The 14,088-nt window shown below is 41.5% G+C and overlaps 2 protein-coding genes across 2 annotated transcripts; both read left to right on the forward strand.

The window, feature by feature from the left end:
* The first annotated feature begins 1,453 nt into the window (after positions 1-1,453).
* Positions 1,454-13,770, forward strand: cops8 (COP9 signalosome subunit 8). Its single transcript, XM_037789892.1, is given in 13 exon segments — positions 1,454-1,631; positions 3,166-3,236; positions 3,992-4,044; positions 5,490-5,522; positions 5,525-5,578; positions 5,581-5,619; positions 11,882-11,898; positions 11,900-11,938; positions 11,940-11,991; positions 12,168-12,226; positions 13,032-13,035; positions 13,136-13,167; positions 13,169-13,770. Coding segments are annotated over 13 exon segments (594 nt in total). The 5' UTR covers positions 1,454-1,538; the 3' UTR covers positions 13,217-13,770.
* Positions 6,761-8,920, forward strand: trim63b (tripartite motif containing 63b). The gene is given in 13 exon segments (XM_037789891.1): positions 6,761-7,449; positions 7,451-7,534; positions 7,536-7,560; positions 7,563-7,696; positions 7,698-7,747; positions 7,749-7,830; positions 7,832-7,894; positions 7,896-7,991; positions 7,993-8,040; positions 8,042-8,153; positions 8,156-8,196; positions 8,199-8,411; positions 8,414-8,920. Coding segments are annotated over 13 exon segments (1,050 nt in total). The 5' UTR covers positions 6,761-7,431; the 3' UTR covers positions 8,498-8,920.
* Positions 13,771-14,088: the final 318 nt, after the last annotated feature.

A 14,088-nucleotide genomic window follows, 5' to 3' on the forward strand; every position in this document is an offset into this window, starting at 1 on the left:
TTCAAGAAAAAAAAAATCTAAATTATTCCTGTAGGAGGAGCCTTTTCTTTCTTTCTTTCTTTCTTTCGTTGATTTTGGTCCCATCCATGTCTGCCTCATCTAGCCTTTTTTGTTTGATTTTCATAGGGATGTCATTGAAACTGTATTGTATCTGTGGTAGGCTATAGTTTGAGTCTTGGTTTTGAGGTGCTGTGCACTCACAGGATTGAATTCGGCCCAATTGTGTTGTGGCCTGGGAGACCATACTGGATACTGCAAAATGCTAATGTGGACATGGAAATACTGAATATTAAACACAGAAGTAAGACAGCAAATCTAGTGCAGGGAGTATTACATCCACAGGGATAGTAAGTACAGTGATCATAGATCTATACAGATTTTTACAGATGGATCAAAGAATCCACAGACAGAGGCAACAGGGAGCAGCAGAGATGATACCCAGCCACCAGATGGGGTTTAAGAGGAGAACATCAGATTATTTGAGTGTGTATGCGGTGAACTAGTTGCAATTCTGTTGTATTGGAGTGGGCGAGGATATAAGAGAGAGTAAAATACTCATCTGTAGTGATTCAGTTTTCATCACTATCAAGTATTAAATAAGGAACATCCAAATACTACCAAGACCTAAGGTATGAAATATTGTTCACATATTCAAGAATAACTAGACAGGGGAAGGACATAGTATTCATGTGGGTACCAGCACAATCAGATACCAGGAACAAAAAGGTAGGATAAATTAGCAAATCAGAATCAGAATCAGAAAAGGTGTTTATTTGCCAGGTGTAAGGGGTATACACGAGGAATTTTCTTTGGCTTTTGCGTGCGAGACAAACAGTATAATAACAAAGAATAGATAGGAGGAGGCGGTCATGAAAGAGCAGGTCGAAAGAAGTATAAAACTGTCAAAATCGGAGGGAAAACTCATCGTCTGGAGGGAGGTCAATAAACAATGCAACAGCACTGGGATAGAGAGTCCAAAGGGAGACATTACGCAAAATCCAAATAAAGTAGGAGGGTTAAGAAGTCATGGTAAAAACAGAAAAGAACAGGTTATAGTTAGCAGACTAAGAATTGGGCACTGCCAATTGAACAGCTCACTGCATATTATTGTAAAACACCCTACTGGTTCACTGTAGCCAGTGTCAGGTCATGGACACAGTTGAACCACGTACTTACTTCATGCACAAATAATGAGTTAAAGAGTATGTTAGCAGGTTGCAGAGGTTGGCACCAGTGAGGATTTGCTTGGATGCAGGGACACGGTGGAGAGGAGAAAGGTGATTGTTAGGTTAACTGATCAACACTGATTCATTACCAGACTGTAGTAGAGTAGGGGTAGTGGACGGATACAACCAGGAGGAGGCAGCAATGCAACACAAAGGATGCCAGCTGCCGTAAAACACCAAAGACGACGAAGAAGAAGAAGAAGCAGAAGATTCAGTCGTGTGTGTTTTATCCAGTTGACGGCAGCAACATCCCCGTCGTGCTGCTAATCTACTACAGTCACACAGAAGAAGAGAAGAAGAAGACGGTCACCGATGCCACAGCTCGGCATCAACATGCCTGCTGCTCTGATTATGGAGGAAAACTTTGATAACTGTTTAGAGCAGTGTGAAGCTCAAGAGCTCGAGGTAAGCACTGAATCACAAAATCCATTATGTGTGCAAACAACACTGTTAATAAGCTGCAGGCTTTGCTCTAACGCTAGATACTAGTGTTTCATGACCAGCTGTGGCTAACGTCAATGCTAAGAAGCTAGCCTGCTCTCATTAACGATACTCCTAACGCTGAGCTTCACTTTCTCTCACTGCTACATTAACTCACTATTCGAGTACTCTATTGAGTGTGTGTTGTCCACCAGCCACAGTTACAGGTGGACAACACAAGCTAATCCCCAGCCCTGTTGACATGAGCTAGCCCAGTTAGCTACAGTTAGAAAGCCAGACATCTCTTCCTGCTTCGTTAGGCTGATAAACACAACTAATGTTACAGCTGATACTACAGTACTGTTCCATAACCTACATGTTCACCCTGTAGCGGTCAGGTAACCCTGTGACTGACTAGTTTACTGTATAACCATAGTAACAATGTATGTAAGGACACTGCTATAGCAGAAGCTAATCACAACACTGACTGGATGGGTGGTGTTGGTTGTTGGAGGCACAGTCTGTAGCTAACCTTACTGATCTTCTGCTGTGTTATGAACCATCCAGACCTCTCAGGTCATCTGGATCAGGTCTGCTTAGTGTCCCCAGAGTCAGACCTAAAGACATCTTGGTGTAGTCATGGACTCTGACCTGAGTTTTACCATGCATATTAAGACTATTACAAAGACAGCCTACTATCACCTGAAGAATATAGCAAGAATTAGAGGACTGATGCTTCAGCAGGATTTGGAAAAACTAGTCCATGCATTTGTCCTCACTAAGACCAAGAAAGTGGATCATATCAGTCCAGTTCTGAGGTCTCTACTCTGGCTCCCTGTCTCTCAGAGAATTGATTTAAAAATACTGCTGCTGCTTTACAAAGCACTAAATGGTTTAGGGCCAAAATACATTTCTGATCTTCTGCTATGTTATGAACCATCCAGACCTCTCAGGTCATCTGGATCAGGTCTGCTTAGTGTCCCCAGAGTCAGAACTAAACATGCAGAAGCAATGTTCAATTTTTATGCACCAAATATTTGGAACAAGCTCCCAGAAACCTGCAGGACCGCTCCAACTCTTTTAAATCAAAGCTTCAAACTTTCCTGTTTGCTGCTGCCTTTTATTAAAGCAGATAATGATCTTATACTGCACTAGAGCTTTTACTCTTGCGTGTTATATTCTATTTTAGCTTCGATCCTATCTTTTATTTTTAGCTTGTTTTTATTTTCTAATCTTTAATGTTTTTATGTTTTTATAACTGTTTTAATTATGTCTTAATATTATTTTGCACTTTGTCGCAATGTTCTTGAATGTTTATGTAAAGCACTTTGAATTGCCCTGTTGCTAAAATGTGCTCTACAAATAAAGCTGCCTTGCCTTGCCTGCCTTACATAGCTAATGTCTATTAGTGAATAATCTTTACAATATACTGCATGGATTGTTTAGTGAAATTATAGTTTGATTTCCTGCTAATATTCAGCTTCATCTTTAATATCACGCCTGCATTTCTTTTCAACAGGCTCCAGGGGGCATTGCAACACCTCAAGTGTACGCTCAGTTGATGTCGCTCTATTTACTTCATAATGACCTGTAAGTCAACTCTGTGCCTGTCTTCATTAGCTTACGAGGTTTTCTCTCTTTGTCTACAGTTTTTTTTTAAATGGGGTCGGGGGCATGGATGGGCATTTGTTTTCAGATGTTTGGTTCATGGATAACACATAATTTGTCTATTCTTTGTACTTCTTCTGATCAAAGAAATACAACAGCATCCTTAATTTCAAAATAAATTGGCAAACAATTGGGATGCTCTTTTTCCTCGTCAGCTTTTCTGTGCTACGACTTTTTGTAGCACATATTATAGTGCATGGATGGCTTTACAAATAATACATTTGGTTTGGGAATGAATATGTGTGTGGCAAACTGCAGTAGGTACCTGAAGTCTGTTCAGTTATATCACTGCTAACTAGTGCTAGGTCCTTTGCAGCGCAGCAGGCTGACATGTTCTTCTGTCTCCATCACCCCCGTTTCAGTGCCCGGGACAGTGCCGCTGCCACATTAGTGTACACACATGCACCGCTACACACAACAAACAGCGCTATCCGTCTGAGAATAACTAGTTGTTGTATATGAATATTGTTGTGAGATTATTCCTTATTTCATGGGCTATTTGGGGATTTTAAAATAAAAAACAAACCAAAATAAATAATTGAATACTGGTTTAGACTTGGAGGTCGATTACCGAAGCTTCGAAGCATTCGGGTCAGCCATATTGCTAACCCTGTGTTCTATTGCTGCCTGTAACCTGATTCTGTATATGGTCTAACTTGTTGATGTGGTTCCAACAGGAATAATGGCAGGTATCTCTGGAAACGGATTCCTCAAGCAATTAAATCGGTAAGCATAATAAAACATATGGAGACCTCTACTTGACAGTAAAATAATAAAGACGAGTCTGGAAAGTAAACAAATTTGACTGTCCAACATGAGCTTAAAGTTACTGGCAAGGAACTTTCATTTTGTGTTGACTTTGGCGGCCCCTGTAGAAAAAAAGAGGTAGTGTTTCCAATGAGCACCACTGCCTCGTGTCATAAAGATCTTCAGCTGTCAGACTCTCTTTAGAAAAACTTCTTATGTTGGTGGTTAGGAACAGTTTTCAATTTAATACTGATGCCTCTATGTGATACCTAAGGCAAAACGAGACCAGCAGCGAGAAGATTGACTATTTCTATATAGTTATTCTTAATGCATGTCATACGGGTCCATTTCCCACGACATCAGACAAAAACGATTTACGGCACGCAGGTCACCATAAACACTTCAGCTCAGACTCCAGCGGGGCTTCTGGCAGCGACCAGTCCGCTGTGGACTGGTCGCTGCCAGAGGCCAGTCCACAGCGGACAGACTCAGATCCAAATCCGGCCATGCTGCTGCCTTGATATGCGTCAGAGCTCCGGCAGGAGACGGATAGCTCCACGCCTGGTCAGCAGCGGCTCCTCCTCTGTGCTAGGAGAAGAGCTTCGCCTCGCTGCTGGACCGGCCAAAGACAAGTTGGTGGTCGGGAGGATCTTTCACATGGTACAGCGACTTCGGCTGGAAGTTCTACTTCCACTGTGTGCTGGACAGACAGAGAGGGTAGTAGCGGGGCCCAGGTCCGTCTGCAGCTGCAGAAGCTGGAGCTCACCGCCTGCTTCCTGGAAGCCGACACCACGCTGCTGGAGGATTCAGGCCATATTGCAAGTTTTCTATAGGGAGTCTGACAGATGAAGATCTTTACGACACGAGGCTTGGTGGTGCTTATTGGAAACACTACCTCTTTTGTCTACAGGGTCCGTCCAAAGTCACACAAAATGAAAGTTCCTTGTAGTAGCTTGTCTATTAATCAGTTGACACACCGCATTTAATTCTTGATACAGATTTATTGCACATAATTTGTTACCCCTCCACGAACAACAATGGCTCAAATGTAGGATAAATATGTGGTTATTAATACACATGTTTTGAGTTGTCTGATTGCATAACGCTGGCAATTTATAACCATGGGAAAATTTACCATCACTGTCCTCTGTCTGGCAGGAAAACATTGAGTGCCTGCTGAGGGCAGATGGAAATAATGGTATTGGAATCAGATCACACTCCTTGTCAGATGCTCAGCTGCCTCATCTTGCGTATACACCACACAATGTTGTGTTTTAAATGGTGTTTTAAAATTGGCAGGACAGTTAAAAAAATGAACCGCTGTGATTCAATATCCTAAGTATTTGGGTGTGACTGCCTCTTTACAGTTACATGACACCACTGCCATATTAAACATTTTTTAAATGCCTTTCCACTTGTTCTATACAGGCAAACCCTGATTACCATCTATCTGGGCCGTTGGCCACGCATTTGGCAGCGAGACTTTCCAGGGATCTACACAACCATCGCAGCTTTCCAATGTCAGAGAATATCCTTCCAGTCATGGAGGCTCTTCGAGGTACAACAAAAAATGATGTCTTATCTGACGTTTCACTCACATTCCTTTATAGTGTCATTTAGCTTTTAGATTATTAAAACACTTCTAAATGATATTTAAAATGCTTTATACACATTGACTCTGGGTAAACTGTAGCAAAATTCCCTGTAGGGAATTGAAGTGAATAATAATATTAACATTTCCTCTGCAGTGATTTAGAATACAATCAGCAGGGGGCACCAGCTGAAAACAGTTTTGGCTATGATGCAACCTGGGGGAAATATGTTGGAAAATTAAGGGATTGAATTTGAGTGTTTATCCAACACCTTTTCATGTCAAGCAGTATGGCATATTGGTATCATGAGGCTAGTTCAGGTGGTTACAACACAAATACCACTGAATAAGATATCAGTTTACATGCTCACCTCACTTGCACTGATAATCTCTCATGATAATGTAACTTGTGTGTCCTGGATTTACACATCGCTTTCTTACATCAAATGCCTAATTTTGAGAAAAATCTCTATATGAAATTATTTCCCCTCGTGCTCACAATTGTTTGGGCATCCGTATCATGTGATGGTTCCCTTGTGCAAGAGTTTAAGAATAGCTTCTCCCTCATGTTTACGGTACCTTCTTGTTGATCTGCTGTGGATGCTGACGTACGGCATGTCCTAAGACACATGGGCAACTATTGATTAGTTTGCTTGGTTGATGTGGTGAATGTGGGAAATTAAGAGTGGTTTGAATCGAAATGCACACATTTTACTCTTCTAGAAATTCTTTCTATAAAGAAATGATCTATATAATAAAGTTCTTATTACCAAGTGCATTAGTATTTACTATATACACTTCCTATTAAGTATGTTTGTGCAAACATTTTTCAGTGTATCTAAATACCACTTTATCACAAGCCACTGGCAAGTCACAACAGGTTATTGGCCATGAACGTGCCATAAATATGAGGCTTTAATATTAGAACAAATAACACCAAATGGGCATCATAAATTACTAGAGCTCACGTGAGGTCTTTCTCAATTTGTCTGATAGACAGTCCGGAAACCACAACATATCATTTTATAAAGGAAAAAAGAAAAAGAGGTACATTTTCATATTTGAAAAGCATTTAACCAACAAGAAAGACTTATACCTGTAGACGATTTAATAAAGACATAATCATCAAAACTGTCAATTTACTATTGATTAATACCACTGGTCGATTTAAATTTAGATATTAATGTCAAAAGTATATGCAGAAATGATAAAGTTTCTGTTTTCCTGTCACAAACAAAACTAGTTTATATATAATAGCAAACTAGGAAATTACAACAAACCAAAGGTGATAATATGGTCAAAACAACACAGAAGTCACAGGATGTTGACATTGACTTGTTTACCAATAAGATTGAGCTCCCTCTCTGTCACGTGGACCCTGGTTGTCTCTGCTCTGTCCACCACCTCTGTCACTGTAAGAAGGGACACAGGGCCCACTGGGACGGGTGACAGCATGCAGCACTGAGTAGAAAGGGGGGGGCATTTCTCTGAAAAGATCCCAAGGCAGCAAGCAGGCAGGAATGTGTTCTCTGGTTGGTGGAGAGGATCGGATGTCACCAGCTGTGAGGGGCTGGGATAAAGGACAGAGCTGCCAGCTCTCAGCCAGAATAGATATCAGGCATTTCACAAGCAACAGCACACACGAAGGATAAGTTCACAGAGTTTGCCCTTTTTATTTTGGTAACTTTTTGAAACCAACAGAGAGCGGGAAGCTTGTAGTTTTCTCTTGTGAAAATTAGGAACTTGCTGGTCTAACTGCAGTTAGAGACGTTTTCCATAATGGACGTTCAGAGGACGAGGATCTATGGTTCGGCCCCCGAGCCCCATGGATAGCCTCGAGAAGCAGCTGAGCTGCCCCATCTGCCTGGACATGTTCACCAAGACCTGTGGTCATCCTGCCCTGCCAACACACTTGTGCCGTAGTTGTGCCAGTGACCTCTACGACTCGCGCAACCCATACCGCTTCTCCGGTGGCGTCTTTCGCTGTCCTACCTGCCGTTTTGAGGTTGTGCTTGACCGCCATGGTGTGCATGGGCTCCAACGTAGACCTGTTGGTAGAAAATATCATCGACCTCTATAAGCAGCAGCAAGAAGGTAAGCGGCGGTGGAAGCACAGAAACCACCCTGAAGCCTAAAGACTCCAAAGAGCCGATGTGCCAAGAACACGAGGATGAGAACAATCAACATCTATTGCATGACCTGCCAGGTACCCACCTGCTCCATGTGCAAAGTGTTTGGCCAAGCACAAGGACTGTGAGGTGTCACCTTTAGCAAGTGTCTACCAGGCCCAGAAGGGTGAACTGAGTAATGCTATCGATACCCTGGTGGCCGGCAATGGCCCGCCTGCAGGCCTTGCTCAACCAGATGGAAGATGCCTGCCGTGCTGTTGCAGGACAATGCTCAGCGAGCTAAGCAAGGGCTAGCTGAACGCTTTGACCTGCTATATGCTGTCCTGGAAGAGCGCAAGACCATTCTACTAGAGCAGATTGGTAAAGAGCAAGATGAAAGGTGGCAGCTCTGCGGGCGCTGGCTCAACGCTACGGTGAGACGACTGCAGGACCAGTTCAGAGCTCACAGACACGGCTGTGAGGGCATTGGAGCAGGGTGTCGCTGCTGAGTTTCTGTTGGCCTCCAAGGGCCTCATCGTGCAGACCAAAGATGCAGCTAAATGCTCACTGGGGGAAGAGAGGCCAGAGCCGGGCTTCGAGAAGATGGACCACTTCACTTTGTCAACAGAGCACGTTGAAGCAGTCCTGGCGAAAAAGTGGACTTTGGAGGGGCCGATGATGATGAATTTGAGGATGCAGAGGAGGAGGAGGAGGAGGAGGAAGAGGAGGAGGAATAATGAAAATTGAAGTAGTTATGGACTTGTAGGAAGAACTGTAATATGTGCTTTTGAAGTTTTTTTTGACACAAAGTGTTTATGTTAGGAACTGCATTTGATGTTGAAAGAAATACAAAGTTACGGTGGATGTGGGCTGAACTGGCTTGCCCTTACTTTCAGTGCAATATTTAATTTCAATGTCGTATTCATACTTTTTCTTAACTTCTTTTTATACTTTTGTACTTCTAAGCCAGTTTAAACTAAGAATTGGTCTGGATAAATGTAAATTACACATCATTTCCTTATATGTAGCTTATGGAAATAGTTATTTGTGTTCGTCTCACTTTGTCTAACTTTGTGTGGAGTTGGTGATCAGCTGATCTGCCTGTAATTCACCAAATCTGTCTTTGATGAATGTGGAATAAAGCTGCATGAAGTGAAGCACCTATTTGCTTTATTGCTAAACTAAAACATGAAGTTTAAGTTAAGGGAACAAACAAAAAGACGACCCAGTATGTAGAGTGCTTCCCTTAAAAAATATCTCCCAGACTGTTGTCACTCTTACTTGGCAATAGGCTGTATTTAAAAATAAAAGCCCTTGCCATGTCCTGTCTGCTTTGCCTTTGCTGGTGAAAAGTGGGGGCTATTTTTAAGAGGTGAGAGGGTGAGAAATGATAGCGGCCCTGGAATAGACTCGGGAAGAACAGGCCAGGTCCTATTTCTCCTCCATAAACTCCCGTCCTCCCACTCATGGATGTCTTGCTCAGCAGCTCCAACCCAACGTGAGTGTCAGAGGGCATACTAAGAAAGGCCAGTCCAGTTGCCGCACGAGTCATCTCCCAACGGTCAAAAGTCTATGGTAAAAATACATGTCTGCCTGGGACTGGTGTTACAAAAAGTCCCTGGAGATGACCTGCTTAGCTGTGTTTGGGAGCATTTGATTTTCTAATATGCAGAAAGTTGATCCAACACAAGAAGCAGTTTGATATGTGGTTCACTTTTAAACAGATGGGAGTTTTTACACTGACTACAGCGGGGGAAAAACAACTCGACCAGTTTCCTCTGTAGCCGTTCATCAAAAGTGAGACACCAGAATAACAAAACAATAGTATCTCAGCCACATTTCTCTGGAACAACACCATTAAAACAGTCCGCTTAATCATCATAGTGTCTAAATAAGGACTGCAATATTACTCTAAAGTCAACTGTGATTAAAACCATGACACAATAAAAATGAAGTACCTTCCAACACAACTGGTGCATAAACTCTGCCTTGACATAGTTTTCCAAGATAATATTTTTTAGTCCTTCCATCTCTTTTTGGACAACCGTTACAATAACAGGGAGAACAGGAAGCCCCGTTGGACGGCAGAATGGGAAAAGTGCTCTTGACATATCTCCGGCCTTCCACTCACAGCTGTCTTTTCTCATCCCCACTTGTTATTGTTACTGCTGCTGAGCCGCTGCAACAGGCTGTTGGTACACATAGACCGTTGCTAGGCTTTAAAACACGAAAGGGCCACAACCCTGAGGCATTTACGTGATAGCCGCAGGAGCGGCAGCAAATGCACGCCGACGGTGTATGTTCCATGCTGTTGTGAGGCCCTGTCACTCTTAAACGTATCTGCACAAACAACAGCACCGTGTCAAGTCAGGCGAGATAAAAGTGGCAGCTTTGACGTTTCAGGAGCCTAAACCAGGGCCTGTTGATAAAGACTTAAGTTGTTTTTAGAGTAAGCACTGCACAGCATACTATAATAACCATGATTCATCTAGCTTCATTGAGCATTCATTCAGCATGCTTCATTTCACATGATCTATTTTTAAGTGTTCTTGATTATGGAAAATCTTGATTTCTTATTTGTTTTTGCTCATGAGTTCATCATTATCAAATCCAAGGTTACCTACAACAAATGCAACCATGTGATTTAAAACAAACCCAGATGCGAGAAGCAATGAAAGACAGACAACCCAGAGGTTTTACTCAGTATAGCTTCATTTCAATTTCAAACCAACTCCTGTCAGTTGTTAACTCGTTTGCGCTTGTTTGGGGGTGATGAGAGGAAGCCACTTCAAAAACTCAAACACACAGAATTACCATAAGCAGACCTTTTATACATTAAATTAGCAAGAGCAGGAAGGACATGAAGTAAAAAAATGCAGATCTCAAGCATTCACTTGAGATTTTACCAAAACATACTCACCTCTGACTGCTAATAGTCATAGCAGAGTAATACTTTTTTTTTTTTTACAGCCCCACCTGTATGGCAAGCCGTTTTAACATTTAATCAAACCACACTCCTATCTGTCATTACTTTTAAGATATTTATAATAGCATTTATCCTAGTCAAAATTGTATTCTCACTAGTCAGAATGGTAATTAAAGATATCCACAGTAATAATCTTTTGTAGTAGAAATTGAATTTCAAGATATCTACACTTAGATGTACTAATCAAAACTAAATTTAAGATATATTTAAACTCCTTAAAAAGTATAAGTGGCCTTTTTTAACATTCAATAGCTCGACGGGATATGTATTGTAGATATTTGTAATCTAATTCTTCATAGTCAAAAGGAACATTTCAGATATCCACAACGTCATTCTTCCTAGGGAGAAATGTCATCACACCATGCATGTGTATTGGGTTTACAATTTCTTATATCCACAATTGCATGTCTGAAGTGTTAACTTTAACACTAACACTAGCTCTAAGCAGCTCATACTACATCATTAGAACTACCAATGCCCAGATTATTTAATCAATAGCAATACAATTTTATATTTCCTTATCATCACAAAGACCTTCGTAGATCTGCCTCTTAATTTTACTCTCAAAGTACACCAGATTAATGCATTTAACTTTAAAATGTTGCTTACAAAATGTTCTTTAAAAATGCTGATGTTTCCAAAGTCTAATCTTGTTAAAAAATCGTGATCTCAATATTGACCAAAATAACCGTAATTATGATTTGTGCCATAATCCACAGTCTTAATCTGAAATGACAACTGTGGATAGGAAGAATGTCATTGTGGATATCTGAAATGTTCATTTGGACTAGGAAAAAAACGAATTAACGGTCATCTGTAAATACATATCCAGTTTAGCTATTACATGTTTTAAAGGGTTTGCGTCACTACCTGTCTCTCTTGATTGTTACTCACAGTGTAGAATTTCCAGCGCTGTTGCTAAATAGCAACTTTGTTCACAAAAAACAGGACTCTTAAATACCATGTTATGATTACATTACAGCATAAGTGTGTCTGTAAATTCACTGTGAGTTGCTGTTGCCCATATACTGTATGCACTTTAAATAGAACCAGAGCACAGTTTTGCATGTATGCACTCCATATTATGTACCTATCTGATATTAATGTCTCTGTGTGTCTCATGCATCCTCCACAGAGAGCACACGGCAAAGGGGCGTACAGTCTAGTGGCTCAGGCATACACTTCCATCGCAGGCAGATGATTTCGCTGCCTTTGTGGGATACTCTGTGGAAGAGGCAGTAAAGGGTAACTTTAAATTTGTACAACCTCCTCACAGGAATGTTTCTATCATTACTGTTATTGTGTATAAAGAATTCAAAAGATGTTTTAGTAATAAAAACAGCTGGAGTATTGCAGTGTTTCTACAGGGGTAACCGTTTATACATTTGCGATGTAGGGTGTTGTTTGTCCTTTGTCCATAGGTGTGGTGACCCAGGGCTGGCAGGCAGACCCCGCTACCAGGATGGTGATGCCAAAAAAAGCCAGGTAGGTGCAGTATTGCTCTTTCAATCTGTACCCATCATCAGCCCACTGCTGTGTTGCCCAAAACTGTTTTCTCTTCATGATTAATCCTGCGCCCGCCTTCCTGCTACTCTTCTCCAGTGTTTTATTTTATGCACATAAAACTGTTGAGTGTAGGGGATTTAAGAGCCATTTTAATCTCAATGAAAGACAGATGACATTTTCTTTTTCCTAGAATCTCTTGAGTCTCCCTTGTCTAATGTCCATATTTCCAAAGGTTACCTCATCCATTCCCGTTTCTTTTCTTCTATGCTCCCTCATTTTGTCAAGATTTTTATCACATCATCACATCTCCTCAAGCACAGAGATTCATAGATTTATCTATCTTGTAAGAGAAACTTGCTGATTTATGCAAACAGTCAAAGGAGGAGGTTGTGGTATGTCCTGTTCTCTGTAATCATCGGACAGAACACCATCTGCCGCGCACATGTCCAATGCAACACGCTAACCCACTCACCATTAATCCTCACATGTCTGCTTTTTTTTTCCCCCTCCAAAGCGCCACCAGGACTTATAGTGCTTGGTAATTTTGGTTGTAGAGTGGATCTCTCACAGGAAATCATTCTGGTTGAGATAAAGTGTTGGAATGATCCCAGGCTGAATGTCTCACAGACACATGGGGGAGACTCTGTAGGTAGTGTTGTTAAACACGTCCGGGGAAGCGGTGAGCTCAGATGTCGACAGTGCGGTGGTTAACTTGAAACCTGTGACCTGCTGAGTCTGTCTGAGTTGGAACACGTGGTGCCGCAGCCACCAAGTTAAAGCCGGGTGAGATGTAAGAAGATCGATTGTATTTGGCGCAACAAGGAATCCCTCTCTGACTCAACCTCTCCTCCTTCGTCTCTTCTCCTATCCTCTCTCTCAACAGATCCTCCCCCCGTCTCATTGGTTCCAAATGAGGCAGCAGTTGGCCAGACTCACTGACTACGTGGCTTTCCTCGAGAACTGATAACCCACCACTGCCACCCTTTTTTCGCTCGCTTGGTACAGAGGGAGAAAACAAAGTTGGATAGACTCTTCCTCCAGTCCCACTCCCTGATAGAGATGTACCAAAAAACACATCCATCACCTTGCATGAATGCTGCAAGCTCTTCTCCGAGACCTGCCTATTTATGTGCTGATCAACTAATATAGCTTCCCCTTGTTAATTCATATGTTAAAAAAAAATTTCAGACACAAATGTTGTATTATATTATTTCTTATTCTGCTCTCTGAAACCCACCTGATGTATAGATTCGGATCTGATTTCAAAGGAGAAATGTGTTTCTCATTACTGTCAGTATATTTTTATCGCTAACCTAACAGACCCTTCCCACACAATAGAAATACACACGCTAGTATGTACAGTTCATCCATTCGGTTTTAGCACTTAGAGGTTGCCTTGAAACAAATTTGCAGAAGTCTTGGCATGCATGCATCAACGTGTGGATGTCAGTCCTCAGACCTCATATTTTGAAGTTTATGTTTTGACTGGTGAATAAATATTTTGCTGTTTCTAATTTAGTAATCTTTTATTTTTTCTCTCTCTCGGTATGTTTTAGTTGGTCTTTACAGAGCAGGCTGGGCTCGATAAAGGATGTTGAATATTGAATTATATTTGTCGTTTGGGACTTACTGCTGTCACGTTTATCTCACATGAAAATAAGTTTGCAGTTTACTGTGGCCTGGCGTCAACAATTCACATACGTGGAGAAGAACATAATGTGTAAGGAAACCTATTAATGCTGTGGTTCTAGCCGCATTAGACCTCCAGTTACATCTGCAGTAGGCAGAATGTTTTTGGCATCATTTGGCAAAAATTCCATAATAACCTTTCAGCAT

This window comes from Sebastes umbrosus, chromosome 13 (genome assembly GCF_015220745.1).
Source record: "Sebastes umbrosus isolate fSebUmb1 chromosome 13, fSebUmb1.pri, whole genome shotgun sequence".
Taxonomy (NCBI): domain Eukaryota; kingdom Metazoa; phylum Chordata; class Actinopteri; order Perciformes; family Sebastidae; genus Sebastes; species Sebastes umbrosus.